This window comes from Haliotis cracherodii, unplaced genomic scaffold, assembly GCF_022045235.1.
Source record: "Haliotis cracherodii isolate W230 unplaced genomic scaffold, xgHalCrac1.p SCAF_9, whole genome shotgun sequence".
NCBI classification, from domain to species: domain Eukaryota; kingdom Metazoa; phylum Mollusca; class Gastropoda; order Lepetellida; family Haliotidae; genus Haliotis; species Haliotis cracherodii.
Window position 1 is genome coordinate 44,884,201 of NW_027266343.1, and position 23,570 is coordinate 44,907,770.

Here is a 23,570-nt window from a genome sequence, read left to right on the forward strand (position 1 = left end):
AAGCAACCTAAATATTCCATGATCACGAGGCCTTATACCATTCGGTTCAAACAAACACACTTGATACTACTTTTCTAATTCAATGACACGAATGTGCCATATTATTTGAAATATGAGGTATCCATAAAGTTTTTATTAAATTTCGGCCACGGCGACTTGGTTATTCTACCCAAGGGATATATCAACTGAACAATGCTGGTACCCCAATATGTGACCATCAGATGGCCTTGTCAGCGTGCGTCTACCCTGGAATGATAAGACAGGGATCGTTATGGGATCAATCACTACAATTACCGGGTGGTTGTGGCTCAGGCTGGTCGTGTAAGTGACAATTAACTTACAAGTGTCCCGCCGTTGGTGGAATGATTTTGTACACAAATCGATAGTATCTGGATATCATCTGTCTGTTGTAGATTAAAGATGTGTACAGTTCAAAGGGATAGTCACTTAATCGGTTTATGTGTTACAGGGTGCTAGTAATATTTAATTTAGAACGTAGATCAAATGTATATAATAACTGTATGGTTTGGGTGACGATAAATAAGTAGGCTAATGAGAGTTTATTGCTCCCCTTAGTGTTTAAAATCTGATGTCGAGATTCGTCTGAAACCTCACTCACTCACTCACTCACTCATTCACTCACTCACTCTCACTTAATCACTCTTGTCGCCAATCATCTTGACACACATATATATATATAATTGGTACGTTCAAATATCTCTGTAATGAGCGAGATAATATTTTTTTAGTGAAAAAATATAACTTTATGTGGCATGTGTGTGATCGTGCCCAGACCCCCTTTCTTTATTACAGTGGGCTGTCTGGTAGCCTAGTGGTTAAAGCGTTCGCTCGTCACGCCGAAGACCCGGGTTCGCTTCCCGACATGGGTACGATGTGTGAAGCCCATTTCTGGTGTCCCCCGCCGTGATATTGCTGGAATATTGCTAAAAGCGGCGTAAAACCATACCCACTCACTCTTTAATGCAGACTTAATATGGCAGCAGTAAGATCGCTTTGTGGACAGGGGTCCTGGGTGAGACAAACCAGTGGTTGAAGCTGGAATGTATGATAACAGAATCTCTGTAGGAATATGGTGGCACAAAGTGCACATATCACAGCTGAGATTACCGTGCCTACAAATCGGTCATCCAACCCCCGGTTTAGTCACATATGAACTAAGTTGCTTTACCTTACAGTGGTTACATATTTCACAAGGGGAGATCATGGCGAATTCAGGGTCGGACGAAAAAAGACAAACAGGTCTGATTTTTTCTTCTGAACTAATGAAATTAGAGCTTATGGCTTACGTTAATGGTGCTCTGTAGATCAATACATATATGTTTGTTTCTTCTAACACGAGGCAGGCAGCTATATTCCAACTAACTTGGTGACCTGTAAATAATCGAATCTGGGCCAGACAAATCAGTGGTCAATATTATGAGCAACGTCCCAGGCATTCGGGTCACGATGCCCCACACACGACCAAGGCACCGAGCCTCACAACCGTACCAATTCAATCGCCTCTCAAGGAGAAGCAAGGGAATTCTTGGGACGTATCTCAACCCTGGTCCCCATAGATTATCGTTCTTAAGATATATGTTATTAAACATAAGATCATATCGATTATAATTAAATTTTCGTTCATTGTAATTCCTGCTTTCTGATAATAACATGAATTAGTCATGTGTTATTGCATTCAATTCAGAATGAATGTTAAAAAAAATAAGCCAACCGATGATATATTTGGCATTTGACTTAATGTTTCGCAAGCAAATGAAATGCACAAAGTCTGTAATATAATTTATCATCAACATTGTACGCTACTGTTATAACGTTTGCGAGACATACATTTGTCCTTGTTTTCGGTTATTAACACACGTTGTTGTCAACTTTAGGTTGATGGGTATGTCATAAGACGCGTGACGTCACAGTACAACATGACGTCAGCTTGTGAAGTGGAACCAAGGAGAAATGCAGGAAACTACACAAAGACCCATGTAAGTGTAAGAACATTTTGTACTTCAAATATATGTGGGAGGAGATCGTTATCAGGGTAGATCATAGGATCCTGGCACGTATAAGGGACGCAACTCTCTACAGCGAATGATGCCTTAGATGACTGGGCATCCCCTGCCCCAATGTTTGTCGGGATTCCACTTAATAAAGTATATGTTTGCTTCAAGCTGTCTACCAAATAATCGATTCTCCCAGTACAGACTAGTATCTATCTGACAGTGTCTGCGATGTCGTAAATGTAACCCCAGTCACATGATCACATGATCTGTTTCTTTCCAGCACCGGGTGCGCCATACACGTAGCGCAGACGTGAAACTGTTGGAGCTGTACGTTGTGTTCGGGTTTCAGATGGTAAGTACATTATTAGCGATGGCACACAGATTACCCATAGGTATTGGTGACCATCAACTCGAGCAGTCTTGTTAACATAATTGTATTGTATTGTTTAATATGAGTTTCCTGGAAGCCTTTGTTGGTTGTGTTATTAGGGGGCTCGGGTGGCCCGGTCGTTTTAGGCACTGGTCACAGTTGCGTCCTTTAGGATGGCACAAACCTTTGATTCTGGGTTCGAATTCAAGATTCACCCTGATTATTTTTCTAGTTTTGTCAGCACCATAAGCCTTTACTTGTGGGGTTCACCAAAGTGCTAAAAGTGCTAACTTTTCACACCAAGATGACCTTAATTGTTAGGCAATCACATTTCTCTTTGAGTGTGTGAGTGAGTTTGGTTTTACGCCGCTTTTAGCAATATTCCAGCAATATCACGGCGGGGGACACCAGAAATGGGCTTCACACATTGTACCCATGTCGGGAATCGAACTCGGGTCTTCGGCGTGACGAGCGAACGCTTTAACCACTAGGCTACCCGACCGCCCTCTCTTTGAGGATAAGGGAAACTGTCAGTAGGAAGTATCGGGGATCGGTTAATTTCCGACCGGAATTTTGATTTTGTTAATTAACCTTACCATTTTGTAAGGCATGAACAAAAAGCTTCAAAACAAGAACACAATTACTACTTGATGCTGTAACAGCCAAGGGGCGGTCGGGTAGCCTAGTGGTTAAAGCGTTCGCTCGTCACGCCGAAGACCCGGGTTCGATTCCCGACATGGGTACAGTGTGTGGAGCCCATTTCTGGTGTCCCCCGCCGTGATATTGCTGGAATATTGCTAAAAGCGGCGTAAAACCATACTCACTCACTCACTCACTGTAACAGACAGGGATGTATGGGTGGGGTCCTGACGGACGGCGGTATAAACCCGCTCAAAGCATTGACTTTGAGCACTGTTTACGGTTTTTTAAATTATTCAGCGAACTATTTATATAAGTTAAAATCTTAAAAAGAATATAGTGACACCAAATATTATTTGATAATCACGACATTATTATTCTAACGAATATCAGTTACATACATTTACTACGAGATAGGGAAAGGATAAAGTTGTTTTGTTCTTTGTTGATGCGGACCTGGTGTATGTTCCAGTATACCAACTACCTGAGGAAAGACAAAACGAGCGCTGTAACGTATGCAGAGGAAATGACGGCGCATCTTGACTTGGTAATATTCTCATCTATATCATTTTATAGTTGTGATATATACTTGTACTGATACAACACTAGTTACCTTTAGTGTGCCATCGAACCTTTTACCTCCAAGCCTTTGTCAGTATTGTTTCTTCAAGCAATAAAAGTATCCAACACACACCTGGTCGTACTATACCAATCTATGTTGCTACCAGTCAAGTCTATTTCAAGTAGCAGTGTGCTGTAACATGTGTGATATATTATTGTCTGTATATACCACTACAGGTAACAGCAAACAATTTGATCTTGAATAATACTGTACATGTCAACTGTGGTGTTTATATCTGTGTGGTTGGGGAAGAGCCCGTTTAGAGTAGTTTCTTATATAGAGTGAAGTAAGTCGACATGCTATTTACAAGGTAAACTGCACATTAAAAATACTAAAGTTTTCTGTTAATGGAATTAATTCTGCGTATGCTGATTTAAGTCCATACCTACAATTAAAGAGGTGTGAGGTGAAATGGGGTTTAACGTCGCGTTCAAGATTATTGCGCTTATACATGCGTGCGTGCGTGCGTGCGTTCGTGCGTGTGCTTGTGCGTGTGCGTGTGCCTGTACCAGTGCGGACTATTGCCGGGCTAGCCCACAGATATACCATGCCGCAGTTTAACATGAATACCCCAATTACACACAGTAGTACCTCCTTAATGCCGAGCGTTGTTTTAAACTGTGTGAATGTTATTGTTACGCCCAACTATGCTTGAAAAACTTGTTTTTAGATATAACCTTGAATTTATAACTCACTTTTGAATATATCAACTTCGGCTCGTCGCTAAATCGCTGAAATAATGCCGATGCGACGCTAAATTTTAACTCACTCACTAATGCCGAGCGCCAGGCTGGGTACCACCTTTTAACGCATTTTGGTATAACGCGGCCGAGGATCGAAACCCGGACCTTCCGCTCTCCGGGCAGACGCTCTTTCCACTAGACCATTGAGGCGGTCTCCACCCAATTAAAGAAATAGAATACACAAAGGCGGCGATGTAAAATAAAAATGATTTTATTATTTATTTTTATATATTATATGTATAGGTTAAAATATTATTTATAAACTTACTTTACACATTACCTATTGTAGATGTACAAAGTTGACTTTGGGATCCGCATTGCGTTGGTTGGGGTGGAAATCTGGGAAACGAAGGATGAGATTACCATGGAAACGGACGCTAAGGCGCTTCTTGTTAACTTCATCGACTATGGGAAGACTTCCTTGATACCTAACTTTAACTACGACTTGGCGGCATTCGTTGCGTGAGTTTCGTATAACGTATAATCGAACGCATCTTTAAGTTAAATATGAAAATCATTTGTTGAAACTTGTTTCTCTGTATAATAATAAATATAACTGAAGTTTACTTTATATGTTCAAAGTGTTGTGTTTCTATATAAAACATTATTTTCTAGAGGCATTAAGTTTGAGCACAACATTGTGGGTATGGCTCATGTGGACGTAATGTGCACTCCGCTCTCCGCCACCGTCATTCAACACAACCCCGGCGTTGACCCTCATCTCAAGTCGGCCATTACTCTCGCGCACGAGATCGGTCATGCGCTGGGTCTCGTACACGATACCAGCACGTGCGCATGCGGAGACAGGACGGGGAAATGCATCATGGCAGCGGATACCTCGTACGTTGGTGCAGACGTTTTCACATTTTCATGTTTCACAATAACAATGTGTTTTGAAACTCACTTTTCATGTTGAACTGTTTTTATGTCGACTAATATTTACCCAAATTAATTTATACAAGTGAGGCCACGAAGAGAAGTTTAAGCTTTAAGTTTGATCATTAAAGGGGGACAAGGAGATAAGGGGGTTCTAAGGAGATCGCCTGCATTTCTAAGGTGTTAAACCTTTTTCATGTAATTAGAGTCATTATGTGATTTTCGTACCCCATCACACACGCACGCACGCACGCACGCACGCACACACGCACGCAACCCTTGATCCGCCATAGCTTGTAAGTTTGTTTGCTTGGCCATATTCCAGATATAGGACGGCGGTCTGTAAATAATCGAGTCTGGACCAAATAATCCAGTGATTGACATCATGAGTATCGATCCACGGGATGCGATGACATGTATCAACCAAGTCAGCGAGACCACCCGATCCCGTTGTTTGTCTCAGCATGGGTTGCGTAAGACCTATTCTAACACGTATCTCACGGAACAGATCGTAGTGAAACCCATAAGCGTATATATATATGTATACTGAATCGCAAAAGAAACGCCACCATGGACAGATATATGAGAAACCGTATTTGTCCAAACACTGTAAACATACTTTGAGACATATTAAAAAGATGATACTTGGCGAAACATCAAGGTTGAAATTAAAGTGTCAAATGTTCTTAAAGTGAAGACACAAGTCTGTGAGAAAATGGCATCACAAGTCAGTATCTCGTGTGTCGCCATGTGCATTGATGACTACCGTGCAACGTCGACACATGGAATGGATGAGGCGGTTGATGAAGGCCATAGGCACTTGAACCCACACTCTGAGGAACGCCTGACGCAGTTCAGCTGCAGTTGTCGGCCTGGGTCGGACGTCATTCAGCCGTCTTTGAATCTCGTCCCACAGGTGCTCAATGGGATTTAAATCGGGACTGAGGGCAGGCCACTGCATGGTTCTGATGCCATTCTCCTGGAAGAAGTCTCATGTACCGAGCTGCTGTTACACCATTGCCTCTCCCTGGACCGATGTTCTGGAAGACCAAAGGGCCGACCCTCTGTGCAAGACTAATTCCAACCCCACACCATGATGCTCGGACCACCCCACGTGTCTCTCTCAACAACACAAGCATCCGAATAACGTTCCCCACGGCGTCGCCAGACTCTCTCAGCCATCTGCTGTTGAGATACAGTAACGGCCCTCATCTGGGAAGAGGACTATTCTCCACTGCTGGTGGCGCCAATGCTGGTGCTGTGTTGCCCACTGAAGACGGTCCCGGCGATGGCGTGGTGACAGAATGGGCCCTCGGTGTGGCCTGTGACAGTGGAGGTGTCTGCTCGTCAAACGTCGACGCACGGTGTCCGCATTAATGTGTTGCTGGTGTGTCCCCATGGTCTGTCGAGCAGTTTCCGCAGCAGTAACAAAGCGACCTTCAAGATGCTGTCGCACAATCTGACTATTCTGACGGGTGGTGATCCTTGGTCTTCCACAACGTGGTCGGTCATCTGTAGTGTTGGTGGTCTGGTACAGTTACTGGAACCTGTATATAGTCCTCACGTGGACTTGAAATGCATTGGCTACTTGCCGGGCGGTTTGTCCAGCTTGCAATCGGCTTGATGTCGCTGATTTCTTGTCAATCTTGGCACGTGGTTGCAATTCAATAACGTATGAATGTTATCCGATCTGGGTGGATTTTTATAGGGCAAGAAATGGGGGAACGCATGTGCATTTCAATTTGCACGGAACTCACGTGCATCGGGTTACCATGGCCGTTGCCGTGATGCGTTTGGGCGATCGGTTTTATTGTCATCTGCTTTTTTACCATCAAATTTCATTTTTCCTGACAAGGTAATGTTAAATTTTAGAAACTCTGACAAAAATTACCCAGATATTTAAATGACAACTTTTCAAGGAATGTTACTTAGGGTGACGTTTCTTTTGCGGTACGTTATATATAGACTGATAGACAAGGATGATAATCTGGCCACAATGGGTCGGGTCTGGCGCATACATGACACAATCTGTATCCCCAGGGTCGACCCCCGGAGCTTCAGCCAGTGCAGCAAGGATGCTGTGGCCAAGATGTTTCGCGAGGGAGGGGCTAGCTGCCTGTATGACGCCCCCCTGCACGTGTACGGGGGGCCGGTGTGTGGGAACGGGGTGAAGGAGCAGGGCGAGGTCTGCGACTGCGGAGAGATACCGGTGAGTGGAAGCTTTACAATTGATGATGACCAACCCTGCTGCTTTACGACGTGTACACGGTCCAGACTCTACATAGATAAAGTCTACATTAAGATTGTTTGTTTCTTAGTGTCTTTGTTGTTTAACGCCGCAGTCAGCAATAATCCAGCTCTATGACGGCGGTCTGAAAATAATTGAATCTTGACCAGACAATCCAGTGATTGACATCATGAGCATCGATCTACGCAGTTGGGTTACGATGACATGCATCAACCAAGTCAGCGAGCCTGACCACCCGATCCCAAGCATTGTCGCTTTTAACGGCAAGCATGGGTTGCTGAAGACCTGTTCTATCCCGGATCTTCACGGGTGTTTACGACATGTACACTGCTAGTCACTACATAGATAAAGTCTGCATCAAGAGACTTGGGGGCTCCTTAATACTCGAGGGTTCAATTATAACATTATTTTTATTAAGCATTATACATAACTGAACTTATTTACTTCGGGAACTATGCGTTATTCTATGGTATCCTGTGTTATAACGATAATGATTACGTCAGCCTCTAGTGTCCTGTACATCTGATGTCTTCGTAGGATTGCCAGAAGGACCCATGCTGTATGTTTGGCTGCAAGCTCCGCCCAAGTGCTCAGTGCAACACCGGGGGATGCTGCAAGAGTTGTAAGGTAGTCCACATTAAAACAGCGAATGAGTGAGTTGGGTTTGACACAGCTAAGAATAGTATTTCAGCTTAATGTTGGAAGTGGAAGCTTGAAGTGATCCAGATCGTGAAACCCAAGAGAAGGGTTCGGGTAGGGTGCTAGGAAACCAAGGATAACAATGAGAATCTTGGATTTGAACCACGGTCAGTGTAATCTGTCCCGGCAAATCTTTTAAGTGCTTTTGACAGTTAAGCCACCTGTGCGGCCCCAGCAAACTGATGTAATATGAATTGTGTTACAAAACATGAACCCTAAGGAAATCATTTAAACAAACGCTTTACGAAGCAGTTTAGAATATTGGTTGATTATCTTTTCTGAGTTGTTTTATACTCGATATTTCGATTAGGAGGGCGTTGCTCTAAGATCATTCAAGAATCATCACGCCATAAATATTTGTGTTTCTGGTTGCTAGACCAACCCTCATCTGGAGCCCCTGACCCTGAAACGTTTTTTTCTTGTTTTTCTCGAGTTGCATCACAACGTTTATCCCGTTTATTCCTACATTGTCCGTATGTTCTGCCACCAGCGTTATTTTTTTAGGCTTCACAATATATATGTCAGAGATTAAGATAACAAATATGGCTTTTTGGCCTTATGTGCTCAATGTTCTGATATCGACACTCCGTTTGTAATATCGAATAACACGAATTCCCAAAGCCTGTATCGTGACCAAGGTTTCAAATGCCTTTCTACAGCTGTATGGGTATAACATGTGTTCTATATGTATGTGTTTATCTATAATTGTGTTTTGTCATTGACACGATCATCATTGTAATCGTGGATCTTTTGTTTATGTGTGTTTTGTTTCATATTTGATGTTTCTCCAGATTGTGTCAGCTGGCATGATATGTCGCCCAAAGCAGAACGAATGTGATCTGGAGGAGTTTTGTGACGGTAAAGTGTCCGAGGTAAAAACTGCTGTACAGCTGTAGATATAAAAACGTATAGCGATGTGACCAACTAGCTAGCTCACGCCATACAGGTCGGCACACCACTACGTGGCCATACAGGTCGGCACACCACTACGTGGCCATACAGGTCGGCACACCACTACGTGGCCATACAGGTCGGCACACCACTACGTGGCCATACAGGTCGGCACACCACTACGTGGCCATACAGGTCGGCACACCACTACGTGGCCATACAGGTCGGCACACCACTACGTGGCCATACAGGTCGGCACACAACTACGTGGCCATACAGGTCGGCACACCACTACATGGCCATACAGGTCGGCACACCACTACATGGCCATACAGGTCGGCACACAACTACATGGCCATACAGGTCGGCACACCACTACATGGTCATACAGGTCGGCACACCACTACATGACCATACAGATAGGCACACCACTACATGGCCATACAGATATGAACCTATCTGTATGGACATGTAGATATATGCCTAACTACATGGCCACACAGATAGGCATATAACTACATGGTTACACAGATTGACATATTTCATGATCATATTTCGAAACAGGTCACACACTTTAGAACGTGTTTCAGCGCGGTGCAGGAACAAAGCATTAGAACTCAAAGAAGTCAAGCTTACTGATCACGATCACTCAAACTTCGCCTGTACGTGTGGCCGTTCTATGTTCTTGTGTGTGTTGCATGTAGTGTCCCGCCAACCTCCACCTGAAGGACATGCAGGACTGTGGGGCCGGGCTGAGTCAGGGCTTCTGCTACAAGGGCAAGTGTCGGAGTGCCCACGCCCAGTGTCAGTACCTGTGGGGGCCCGGTATGTACACACAGTCAGTGAGGAAATAGTATTTTTAGCCTGATCGATTGAGTTTTGACGTCAAATCGGAATTTGAAATTAAACTGTATATTCCTATGACGAGGAGTATTAGACTATGGGTAACAACTTCTTTATTGTACTCAGCGTTTCAGGACTACTTCTTGTCCCCTCATCGTGATATGGCGTCCATATTGCCTTTGCGATGTAAAACTATAACTCACTCACTCACTCTTGTCCCCTCATCAGGTGAATGATTATATATTCTTCAAAAAAAGAAACTTGACACTGACTTTCAAAATGTAATATAATGCGATTGTTTCAAAATAGGACACAGAAACCATAATTGAAACACTGTTTGAAGATCAATGTACACAATATTCAAAACATTAATCGTGTCACCTGGACACACACACGTACACGATACAGTTAATGTCACATGGGTACAGAAAATGTCAGTATCGATTGTGCCCAGCACGTGCATCAATCACCGCTTGACACCGACGACCCATAGATGCAATCAAGTTGTCAAAAACACGCTGTTGGATGTGCTGCCATTCATGCTGAATTGCATCAAGAAGCGCCGGAAGTTTTTGGGGCGGTGGATTCCTTCTGCGAACGCGTCGATCCAACTCGTCCTACAGATGCTCAATCGGGAACAAATCTGGTGACCGGGCTGGCCAAGGCAATGTCTGGATGTTGTTGTGGTGTAAGAAGTCCTGATAAACACGTGCAATATGCGGTCGAGCGTTGTCCGGCTGGAACTGTCCGCCATGAACGTTGACGTGAGGAAGAACGTAAAGCTGTAGGATCAAGTCTCTGTAACGCACACCTGTCAATTCACCTGCCACATGCACGAGAGGCGTCCTACCACAGTGATGAATTCCGGCCCATACCATGACACTCCCGCCGCCAAATGGGACAACCTGCTGCACACAGTTGGGGGCGTAACGTTCACCCCGACGTCTGTAGACACGTGCGCGCCCATCAGCACGTGTGAGTAGGAAACGGGACTCGTCAGTAAACAGTACATTTCTCCACCTTGCACGTGCCCATCTAACCCTCTGTTGGCACCAAAGCAGACGGTCAATACGTGACGTCGAACAGGTCTTCGTGCAAAAATTCCAGCCTCCCTCAGTCTGTTGCGTACCGTTTGATCTGATATTCTGCGTACCCCAGGGATCTGTGTGGTTGTAGACGTGGCTGTGGTAGTGCGGTCTCGGAGGTGTCACAGCCGGATGTGCTTGGGTTGCCACCCTTGGTCTTCCTGACCTTGGTCTGTCGTGAACTCTGTAGGTGTTGTTGTATCGGGTCCACAGTGCGGAGATTGTCTGTCTGGATACGCCAAAGTGCCTGGCCACTTCTTGCTGAGTTGCTCCAGCTTGTAATCTCCCCATGTTCCGTTGAGCTGCATTCAGTCTTGGCATTCTGTCACCGCCTCTACTGCCGTTATAAGGACTGTATGAACAACCGTTGATGTGGATTTTTATACCCATTCAGCAGGGGGGGGGGTGCCTGCATGCCTAAATGCAGCAAGAACAAAATGATGCAGACGCTGTAGCAGCTGAATGATCGGACCATAAGAAAATGTCAACGGGACCTGAACAACATCTGTGACGATGACGTCAGAAGATCAAAATGGAGTAAGGGGTCAAACCACAAAGTCACAAAGTCAATAACGGGTATGACCACCCTGCGCATGAATCACAGCAGTGCATCGGCGACGCATGGAGTCCACCAAATGGGCATGGAAGGCCTGGGGAATGGCCTGCCATATCCTCCTCAAATCCTGTGCCAAGTCACGGACGTTATCTGGAGGATGTGGAAGACGACGCAGACGGCGCTCAATTTCATCCCACACATGCTCTATTGGGGAGAGATCTGGAGAAATTGCAGGCCATGGCAGTAACATGACATTGTTATGGTGAAGGAAATCCATTGCGACCCTAGCCGTGTGAGGACGAGCGTTGTCCTGTTGAAATGTCAATCCCGGGCCATGACGTTGCAGGAAAGGAATGACCACAGGCCTCAGAATCTGATCTCTGTAGCCAACACCGGTGAGATTGCCCTGAACAACCACCAAAGGGGTTCGGTGCCGTGCTGTTATCCCACCCCAAATCATCACAGAGCCACCTCCAAAACGATTCCTCTCCACAATACAGGGGTCGAATCCCGTACTGACGTAAACGATTCCTGACAGTGTTCGGATGGATACGGCGCAGTCCAGGAATTGTCTGGGACGTCGTTACTGCCGTTTGGAACCTGTGTCGGAGATGTGTAACTCGAATCCATCTGTCCTGTCTTGGCGTCGTTACTCGGGGACGTCCTGAACGTGGGTGGTCGGCAACGTCATTTGTGTTCTGATAACGCCTCACCAATGCCGATATCGTGTGGCATTGGAAATGTGTTGCCACCTGTTGTTGCATAATTCCCGCTCGGATCATTCCAATGGCTTCATGACGCTGTGCAGCTGTCAATCTTGGCATGATTTGCTTGTGATATGCTTGTGTCTGCGCCTGAGAAATTTTGAATTTTTGAATGACCACGGATCATGCTTTCCAAAGTGACAGCGAATTTTGAGTTGCACATGCTGTGTACAGCTGCACAGGATGCACGTGCATAGGCCCCTATCAATGACGTCATATCGCATGGCACGTGCATGAGCGTTTGAATGTCTCCAATAATTGCTGTGTTCAAACCTATATTTCATATATGGACGGTGTGCCCTTATATCTATATTTTCTCCGTGCACAGTTTCTTTATGTGGCTAGAATATGTCAAGTTTCTTTTTTGAAGAGTATATATTGAACAACAAAAGTTCCTGAAACATTGATTAAGATTTAATGCAAAGTTATTTTTTTTACCAAATCTGAAATAATGTCGGTTTGCAACAGATAAAAGACTCCTGTAAGTGTTCAAATGGTTTAATTTGCCATACTGACTTCTGAAAATGCGTGATTTCATAAAAATATGAACCTGCAAAAATGTCAATTTACAAATCAATAGCGTGTGTGTCCACCTCTGGTTGCGATGCAAGCAACACATCTTCGTCTCATGGAATGGACCAGTCGTCGCACTAAGTCCTGTAGGATATCTGTCAATATCTGCTGGAGCATGTTTCGAAGTTCCTGGAGTGTTTATGGAACACGTGATTGACTTTGAAGGCGCCGATCCATCTCATCCCACATGTGCTCGATTGGTGAGAGATCAGGGGAGCGAACCGGCCAGGGGATGACATTCACGTTGTTTTGTTGAAGAGAAACCTGAACAAGTCGAGCAATATGAGGCCGGGCGTTGTCATGTTGAAAGGCAATACCTAGGCCATGTCGACGCAAAAACGGTAGAACAACAGGGTCGATGATCTCGTCGCGGTAGCGCTGTCCATTGAGATTTCCCTCTACCACTATCAAACGGGTCCTCTGTCTTGCTGTCCCACCCCATACCATAACGCTGCCGCCCCCAAACCGATATTCTTCCATGACACAATGATTGACGTAACGTTCACCTCGACGTCGGTACACTCGAATCCGTCCATGGCTGTGGCTGAGGGGAAAACGAGACTCGTCAGTGAATAGAACTTGTCCCCACTGCATGGCCGTCCAGCGTAGACGCTATCTGCTACACTGTATACGTGCTTGACGGTGGTTTCCTGTCAAAATGGGACGTCTGGCAGGTCTTCTGGCGACCATCCATGCACATCCGAGGCGACGACGCACGGTTTGTGAAGATATTCGTCGAAGGCCAGGGATGCTTCTTGCAGTCACTGTTGCTGGCTGGAATCGATTTCGTAGGTGTGTTGTTCGAATCCAGTTGTCTTGTCGATTATTGGTTACGCATGGCCTGCCACTCCGAGGGTGGTCTCTGACTGCATTCGTCTTTTGCCAACGTTGCCATAAACACCATATGGTGTTTCTGTGGACGTTAAATTGTCTTGCAACATCATGTTGACTCGATCCTGCTTCAAGCATACCTATAGCTCGCAGACGCTCTTTTCGGACAGTCGTGGCATTTCGTAATGTTGAATAATTGCGTAATTTTGTTGTTTTTCTGAGTGGTTGTTGTCAGCCCGAAGCTAAACTATGCATATGGAATCCCGTTAACGCACATGTTTTTATACCCATTCTTGGGTAGTGAAATGCATGGGGATTGCATAAAAGTCAACTTGATTTCATACATGTACATATTTAAAATAAAAATAACCCTAAGCGAAGCAGCTGATCGCTATTCTCGGGTATTATTTTTTACATGGAACCAGTCTGACCAGTCACCGTCAAGGCTCACGCGCACGTGATCGCGAGAATTTCATGTTGACATAGAATCGTCAAACAAAAACAAATATGACTTTTAACGAGTCAAAATATGTCATTTATGATATATGTATCCATTCTCTGTCAACTTAAGTTCGTTTCAAGGCGTCAATAGCGGTATTCTGACCGTGGTTGCTGTTAATAACGGTGAGTTGTGCGATCTTCCGATCGCTTCACACACGATTTCGCCGAAATTAATAAAAACAATATGTATAAGGAATTTTGTCATGAGTTGCATAATTGAAGGGAAGTAACTCTTCCATTAAGAAGCTGGTTTCAGTTATACGGAAATTCGTTTATACGGACGAATTGTGAAATGACGCAAGTGTCCGTATAAACGAGGCACGACTGTACTACAATATTGAAAACCAAACTTTACTTGTTTCAAAAATACACTAAAATATTGGTGTCACAGGAACTTTTGTTGTTGAGTATATACCTATTTCAACGAATCCTTTGGGAGAGAATAGGCTTTAACGCCGCTTAGAACAGTATTTCAGTTATATATCAAGGCGTATCAGGTGATAGAGTAAAGTGGGGTTTGACGTCGCGTTCAAGATAATTGTACTGATACAGCAAAGTGCATGCTGGGTTTGTTGGGTTTTTTTTTTTTGGTTTTTTTTGTGTGTGTGTGTGTGTGTGTGTGTGTGTGTGTGTGTGTGTGTGTGTGTGTGTGTGTGTGTGTCCGGACTGATGCCGATTTATAGTGCTAGTCCACTTAGATACCATGCCGCAGTATAACATGAATACCCCACTCAGACACAGTATACAGCCGACCAGTCCTTGTCTTAATCTCTTAATGTCGAGCGCCAGGCAGGGTATTAACGTCTTTTAGTATGACGCGGCCGGGCGGACTCTCCACCACTAGACCACGGAGGCTCAACGTGAGAAGAAAGTTCGGAGCCTCAACGTGAGATGAAAGTTCTTTCAGATGCGGAAACCTTGAGAAACGTACTTTGGGTTTCTGCAGCCTCATGTTTGTTCACTGCATCCTGGTTTAAACTGCAGCCGTTGTTGACACTGTTTAGAAACTGATTAATGTTTTTATCTGAATTATTTAATTGAAATAACATATATATCCCACAATGAAGGACCTCAGGTTTGCGAAAAGCCACAAATATGATCGAGGTCATTTTCCTTTGTGTGGCGGTGGAACACAGATGGAGTGATTTGCGTTCACCGTCAAAAAACATGTGTGTCTGTACGACGATCTCCCGGTCGTTGTTAAGAATGCTGGGGGCGGTCGGGTAGCCTAGTGGTTAAAGCGTTCGCTCGTCACGCCGAAGACATGGGTACAATGTGTGAAGCCCATTTCTGGTGTCCCCCGCCGTGACATTGCTGGAATATTGCTAAAAGCGGCGTAAAATCATACTCACTGACTCACTAACAATGCTGGACCCGTGAAGATCCGGTCAACCCTTGTTTTCATGAGGCGACTAACGGGATGGTCAAGCTTGCTGACTTGGTTGATGTATGTCATCGTATTCTAATTGCGTGGATCGATGCTCATGATGTCAGTGACTGGATTGACTTGTTCAGACTTGATTATTTACAGGCCGCCATCATATAGCTGGAATATTGTTGACTGCGGCGTTAAACAACAAACAAACAAAGCAATATTGTAGTTGCTAATAATGACGTTAAGCGTATTTGGGTCATTAAGAACTCAATCAATCAGTCAATCTATTTCAGTACTCTTAGACCTTGGGCCTTTGTGTACAAACGTTATGGTACAGGCGGAATTACAGTTAACCCTACTTTTCTTTCCATATGTGCTTTTTGCTAAATTCGTAATGATGTTAGAATTTGGCGATGACATCAAAATGTTAAATTATAGTATGTTACTAAGAAGATAAAACTTAGTGTTAATGTACAGTTGTCTTAACTGTACGTGCGCTGCACACACCAAAAAGAAGATTGAAATCACTTTCAACGCAGTTTAAGTTAAAAAGTTAACATATTCTTAAATTTCTAGGAATATTGAAGTGAAGAATGTATATGTTTGTATCATGAATTGTAAGGGGAAATCCCTTCTCTTCTCATAGGTTCTACATCAGCATACGCTTCCTGCTACCAGCCCAACCAGGACGGCACTGCCACCGGAAACTGTGGAGCTACCCGCGTCTCGGGGACTGTCACCTACACAGGCTGTGCATTGAGGTGAGTGACGACGAGGAGATGTCGTAGGTCAGCAAACACAGCGTCGTGTACTGTAGTGTTGGTAGGAGAACATACGTTCATATCATCCCTGTTTGCCATAGTCCTTGTACACATGTACAGTTAGTTAAGTCCCTTTAGCGTGCCAGTAACCTATTATCGTGGGTTCGAATCACAGGTTCGCCCTAACCGTGCTTCTAGGTTTGTAGATCATACCCTGCTCGTGAGTTTCACTAAGACTACGTATTTCTCCACATTGCAGTAGCATCATGTGTGGTATGCTACAGTGTCACTAAGACCACGTATTTCTCCACATTGCAGTAGCACCATGTGTAGTATGCTACAGTGTCACTAAGACCACGTATTTCTCCACATTGCAGTAGCACCATGTGTGGTATGCTACAGTGTCACTAAGACCACGTGTTTCTCCATGTTGCAGTGTCCCGTGAAGATCCGGGGCAGAATAGGTTTTCAGCAACCCATGCTTGCCGTAAAACGCGACTATACTTGTCGTAAGAGGCTACTAACGGGATCGGGTGGTGAGGCTCGCTGATTTGGTTGATGCATGTCATTGATCCTACTTGCGTGGATCGATGCTCATGATATTATTCACTGGACTGTCTGGTCCAGATTCAATTATTTACAGTCCGCCGTCGTCATATAGCTTGACTATTGCTGAATGCTGCGTTAAACAACAACCAACCAACCAAATCCATGTTGCAGTAACATCATGTGCTGTATGCTTAAGTGTCACCAAGACCATGTGTTTCTCCATGTTTCAGTAACATTATGTGCGGTATGCTACACTAGGGTTACATGTTTCTCCATGTTTCAGTAACATCATGTGCGGTATACAACACTAGGGTCACATGTTTCTCCATGTTTCAGTAACATCATGTGCGGTATGCTACACTAGGGTCACATGCTTCTCCATGTTTCAGTAACATCATGAGCGGTATGCTAAACTAGGGTCACATGTTTCTTCATGTTTCAGTAACATCATGTGCGGTATGTTACAGTGCCACTGAGACCACGTGATTCTTCTTGTTTCAGTAACATCATGTGCTGTATGCTACAGTGTCACTAAGACCACGTGTTTCTCCATTTTTCAGTAACATCATGTGCTGTATGCTACAGTGTCACTGAGACCACGTGTTTCTTCATGTTTCAGTAACATCATGTGCGGTATGCTACAGTGTCACTGAGAACACGTGTTTCTTCATGTTTCAGTAGCATCATGTGCGGTATGCTACAGTGTCACTGAGACCACGTGTTTCTCCATGTTTCAGTAACATCATGTGCTGTATGTTACAGTGTCACTGAGACCACGTGTTTCTCCATGTTTCAGTAACGTCATGTGTGGTATGCTACAGTGTCACTGAGACCACGTGTTCATTCATGTTTCAGTAACGTCATGTGCGGTATGCTGCAGTGTCACTAAGACCACGTGTTTCTCCTTGTTTCAGTAACATCATGTGCTGTATGCTACAGTGTCACTAAGACCACGTGTTTCTCCATTTTTCAGTAACATCATGTGCTGTATGCTACAGTGTCACTGAGACCACGTGTTTCTTCATGTTTCAGTAACATCATGTGCGGTATGCTACAGTGTCACTGAGAACACGTGTTTCTTCATGTTTCAGTAGCATCATGTGCGGTATGCTACAGTGTCACTGAGACCACGTGTTTCTCCATGTTTCAGTAACATCATGTGCTGTATGTTACAGTGTCACTGAGACCACGTGTTTCTCCATGTTTTAGTAACATCATGTGCGTTATGCTACAGTGTCACTGAGACCACGTGTTTCTCCATGTTTCAGTAACATCATGTGCGGTATGTTACAGTGTCACTGAGACCATGTGTTTCTCCATGTTTCAGTAACATCATGTGCTGTGTACCACAGTGTCACTGAGACCACGTGTTTCTTCATGTTTCAGTAACGTCATGTGCGGTATGCTGCAGTGTCACTGAGGCCACGTGTTTCTCCATGTTTCAGTAACGTCATGTGTGGTATGCTACAGTGTCACTGAGACCACGTGTTCATTCATGTTTCAGTAACGTCATGTGCGGTATGCTGCAGTGTCACTAAGACCACGTGTTTCTCCATGTTTCAGTAACATCATGTGCGGTATGTTACAGTGTCACTGAGACCATGTGTTTCTCCATGTTTAAGTAACATCATGTGCTGTGTGCTACAGTGTCACTGAGACCACGTGTTTTTCCATGTTTCAGTAACATCATGTGTGGTTTGCTACAGTGTCACTAAGACCACGTGTTTCTCCATGTTTCAGTAACATCATGTGCGGTATGCTGCAGTGTCACTGAGACCACGTGTTTCTTCATGTTTCAGTAACGTCATGTGCTGTATGCTGCAGTGTCACTAAGACCATGTTTTTCTTCATGTTTCAGTAACATCATGTGCTGTGTGTCACTGAGACCACATTTTTCTCCATCTTTCAGTAACGTCATGTGTGGTATGCTACAGTGTGTTACAAAGAGCAAGTCCCCCATGGTTGGTGTCGGTCGACAGATCATCAATACAACGTCAGGTTCCCACACGTGCATGTAAGTAAGTAATACTTCATAGGTAGCTTCCCGTGATTATACCGGGGTAGAATAGGTCTTCAGCAACCCATGTTTGCCGTAAAAGGCGACAACGCTTGCCGTAAGAGGCGACTAACGGGATCGGGTGGTCAGGCTCGCTGTCTTTGTTGATGCATACCATCGTATCCCAATTGTGTAGATCGATTATCATGATGTCAATCAACATGATGTAGGTAGCCTGACGGTGACAGCAGTGGTGATGATGACGACGATGATGACGATGACCACGGTGGTGATGGTAAAACAATTATGTTGTAGTTCTGTTGCTATCGACCTCGGCGATGACGTCCCCGACCCTGGTCTGGTGGATGATGGGTCCCCCTGCATACACTTCGAAACCAGAAATAACCAGCCCGGGGTGTGCTTGGCGAGAGAGTGCGTCGTGCTGCAGACGTTGCCAAAACAACCCTGCCCCAAAGACCCTTCAGGATCTCAGTGCTCCAATCATGGGGTAAGTACGGTGGCGTTTTGTAGAACTTTTAGATGTGTGTTTGTATGAATGACAGTTAGACTTTGTTCTTTTCGATACTTAATAGTTTTGGGCGTTTAACAACACCAAATCTAAAGCTAAAACCCCAAATGTGTCAAAACGGATCATTCTTGTCAGACATCTTTTTCTTGATTTTCTAACCTAAGCAAGTCCTTGACCAATACTCATTATCTTGGGAACTGTAGATCAAGTACTGAATTACTCATAGTTCTCGAGATGTGAGACAGATCAATCCTTTTCAATCCTGTAGTGCTTATATCATATTGCAAGTGATGAGAAAACTGTTCCGTAGCTTAAAAAATTGCAATTTCCTGCTGTTTTGGCGGGTTGTTATCATATCTTTATCTTATGTATATGTACATTATCCTTCCAGATATGCACCAATGACAACAGCTGTTACTGTGACGACGGCTTCACGGGGACGGACTGTTCCAAAGTGGGCGGGGTCACAAGAATCAGACCAAGTTAGAAAGTTTTTGATGTGTAATATACAAGTTCTCTGGTAGTTTTCAGTTATGCCAAAGATGCCATTGGCATGAGGAACTTCAACGTTCTAATATGGTCCCTGAACATTACTGTCATGTTTTCGGGAACTGAGGATGGAATATCCTATCACTTAGATAGGATATCACTCCGAGGCCCTGTTACGGATAGACCAGACACCCAGGGTAGTGCCTGGCCCAAGTAAGAAAAGACATACAGACAAGTTTAGTGAGTGAGTGAGTGAATATGGTTTTACGCCGCTTTTAGCAATATTCCAGCAATATCACGGCGGGGGACACCAGAAATGGGCTTCACACATGTAACCATGTTCGGCGTGACGAGCGAATACTTTAACAACTAGGTTACCCAACCGCCCCCGGGGTATTATAGGTCTCTTGTACTATACGTGCACTGCTTGCGTAAAAATAATTACTTCCAAAATTAAATACACAAACAATTTGTTGCAGGTGTCTCATCCAGTGCGCCGGTATCACAGACGACGAGCCCGTCCTTAGAAACAGGTAGTGTCACACTATCCTACCACCACGCGATAATTACCATCATATTTCTGCTAATATCCAACATATATCAGTAATATCTCCATTAATGTCTGACTCACATCAATCATATTTCCTTTAATTTCCAATTGACATCAACCATGTTTCCTCTGAATTCCGATTGACATCAATCACATCTCCTTTAATTTCCAATTGACATCAATCATATCTCCTTTAATTTACCAGTGACATCAATCATGTTTCCTTAAAAATTCCGATTGACATCAATCATATCTCCTTTAATTTCCAATTGACATAAATCATATCTCCTTTTATTTCCAATTGACATCAATCATATCTCCTTTAAATTCCGATGGACATCAATCATACCTCCTTTAATTTCCGATAATCATGGCTCCTTTAATTTCCAATTGACGTCAATCATAGCCCCATTAATTCCCAATTGATTTCAATCATATCTCCTTTAATTTCCAATTGATATCAATCATAGCTACTTTTTTCAATTGACATCAATATTATATCTCCTTTAATTCACATTGTTATCAAAATCTCTTTGTATTCCATCCTGGATGAACTATATTGTGATTCTATGAATGCATGTAATATATATTATAGAATATATATGTCGTTGTCACTGGTTTGTTATTATGTACAGACGCTGTGATATAGCTGGAACATAATGCTGTCTAAGGCCTGAAAAACTTTCGCTCGCACGCTCACTCAAATGTTAATATTTACATACAATCGCTATCAGTGACTGTATACAAGGGACAAAAGTAAATACGTGTTTCCATAGTACTTGTTTAAAGGCCACTTCATCTCAAATCTGACATGTCTTTAGGTATGAATAACCAGGTCAGAACATAGGTCCCAGATACCGACTAAGTAGAGCTGGTGGTCAGGCTCACTGACTTGGTTGATTGCATGTCATCGTATTCCAATTCCTTGGATCGATGTTCAGACTCGATTATTTACGGACCCCCGTCCTGGAGCTGGAATAGTACTGGGTGTGGCGTAAACAAAAAACAAAAAAGTCAGGGGGTCACTAGCATCAGATCAAGTTAGAAACCTTTTGATGCATAATATATGTTCTCTGGTAGTCTAAGATTCATTTCTGCTAAAGGTGCCATTGGCATGAGGAACTTCAACGTTCAGACAGATATGGTCACTGAATGTTACTGCTACCATGGCCTTGTTTTCGGAATATCATATCACTTAGAGATCGACCAAATGAAATTCGGAGGGTAGATAATTAATAAGTTTGGTTCCTTCTCAAAGAAATTGTATGCCTCTATGGTTTTAAACTGCCGGGCAAAAGAAAGCATACGCCCATATTTGATAGTGGCTATAAATAAACCAAACAAGGTTATTCGATGGAGATGTATTTGATACGGGTATCATAGTTGTGTTATGGGCCAAACATTTGCAGTGTTTCAGCCTAGTAACGTTTTTTTTATAACGTTTGTAATTGTTTTGTCAAATCCAAATTTCAAGTGTATGCGTTCTTTTGCCAGACAGTTTATGTCAAACAATAATATTAATAGACATTGCTTTGAGACAGTTTTTTAACAAAACATAGGCACCATATGCTACACGTCATAACACGCATGCAGTTCTTGATTAACGAATTGTTGCAGGTGTTTCATCCAAGGCGCCTGCATCGCAGACCCCGACACCGACACCGCCCTCACAACCTCCAACAGGTAGTGCCACACAATGCTATCACCAGTCCATCACTACCATCACAATGCTACTTATATTGAACTGATATCAATAATATAACCGTTATTTTCATATTGATATCAATGATATATCCGTTAATTTCCGATTGATGTCAATATCTCCTTTAATTTCCTATTGATATCTCTCACATCTCCATTATTTCCGATACATATATGTAACAGCTTTCGCATTGTATGACCTTGTGCCGCTATAATAATTAGACTAACATCTAGTCTCTGAAATGAACATATTTTACACATAAAACTGTTCATAAATTATAGTTATGAAATATTTTTAAAAAAGGAGCCCAGACACTCTCTTCCTTTTCATACTGCAGTAATCTAGACTTGCCAAATAGTATAGACTTGCATGGGCTGTATTTGATCTATTTGTTTCAAGGTCTGTATGACAGACTACTGTTATGATGTACGTCCATATATCTGTGATAGGAACAAACATGTAATATATGTTAAAGAATGTGCATGCATAAATTGTGTATATGTGTCACAGTTAATGGCTATAAATCATGCAATATGAGATATATTGACTGAAGTTTTCAGTCAGTATGCATATTTTTTTTTAAATGAGACTTGAATTTAGAAAGACTGATTGAAATGAACTAAACTCCTAAATTAATCTCCTCATTTTATTTTGCATGTATTTTGATGTTAAGACTCTCAAAGTAACTTAAACAAGTATTTGTCACAAAGTGACGAAATGTCCCCCGCTTGTATATACACCATAGTACCAAATATGAAGACATTCCAGCGATTAGTTCTTGAGATATTGCGGCAACACCGTTTTCCAACTCCAAAAGCAGATTTGCCTGATGTGACCTTGAAAATGGGGTCTAGGTCACCAAAACCGACTGGTGTCTGCGGAGTCTGTATATACACCATAATTCCAAATATGAAGACAATCCAGTGTTTAGTTCTTGAGATATCGCGGAAACACCGTTTTCCAACTCCAAAAGCAGATTTGCCTGATGTGACCTTGAAAATGGGGTCAAGGTCACCAAAACCGACTGGTGTCTGCGGAGTCTGTATATACACCATAGTTCCAAATATGAAAACAATCCAGTGATTAGTTCTTGAGATATCGCTGCAACACCGTTTTCCAACTCCAAAAGCAGATTTGCCTGATGTGACCTTGAAAATGAGGTCAAGGTCACCAAACCCGACTGGTGTCTGCGGAGTCTGTATATACACCATAATTCCAAATATGAAGACAATCCAGTGTTTAGTTCTTGAGATATCGCGGAAACACCGTTTTCCAACTCCAAAAGCAGATTTGCCTGCTGTGACCTTGAAAATGGGGTCGAGGTCACCAAAACCGACTGGTGTCTGTGGTGTCTGTATATACA

General features: G+C 43.4%; 1 protein-coding gene across 1 annotated transcript in view; it reads left to right on the forward strand.

The window, feature by feature from the left end:
- The window catches only part of LOC139452149 (zinc metalloproteinase-disintegrin-like MTP8), a 41,512-nt gene that overhangs the window by 15,434 nt on the left and 2,508 nt on the right, over positions 1-23,570 (forward strand). Inside the window, exons 6-21 of the mRNA XM_071233491.1 lie at positions 1,197-1,260; positions 1,896-1,997; positions 2,296-2,367; positions 3,497-3,571; positions 4,679-4,851; positions 5,005-5,229; positions 7,306-7,474; positions 8,051-8,140; positions 9,004-9,084; positions 9,808-9,928; positions 16,278-16,392; positions 18,851-18,955; positions 19,253-19,445; positions 19,858-19,948; positions 20,435-20,488; positions 22,123-22,188. Of these exons, the coding sequence (XP_071089592.1) occupies positions 1,197-1,260; positions 1,896-1,997; positions 2,296-2,367; positions 3,497-3,571; positions 4,679-4,851; positions 5,005-5,229; positions 7,306-7,474; positions 8,051-8,140; positions 9,004-9,084; positions 9,808-9,928; positions 16,278-16,392; positions 18,851-18,955; positions 19,253-19,445; positions 19,858-19,948; positions 20,435-20,488; positions 22,123-22,188 (1,796 nt within the window). The remainder of the gene's footprint in view (positions 1-1,196; positions 1,261-1,895; positions 1,998-2,295; positions 2,368-3,496; positions 3,572-4,678; positions 4,852-5,004; positions 5,230-7,305; positions 7,475-8,050; positions 8,141-9,003; positions 9,085-9,807; positions 9,929-16,277; positions 16,393-18,850; positions 18,956-19,252; positions 19,446-19,857; positions 19,949-20,434; positions 20,489-22,122; positions 22,189-23,570) is intronic.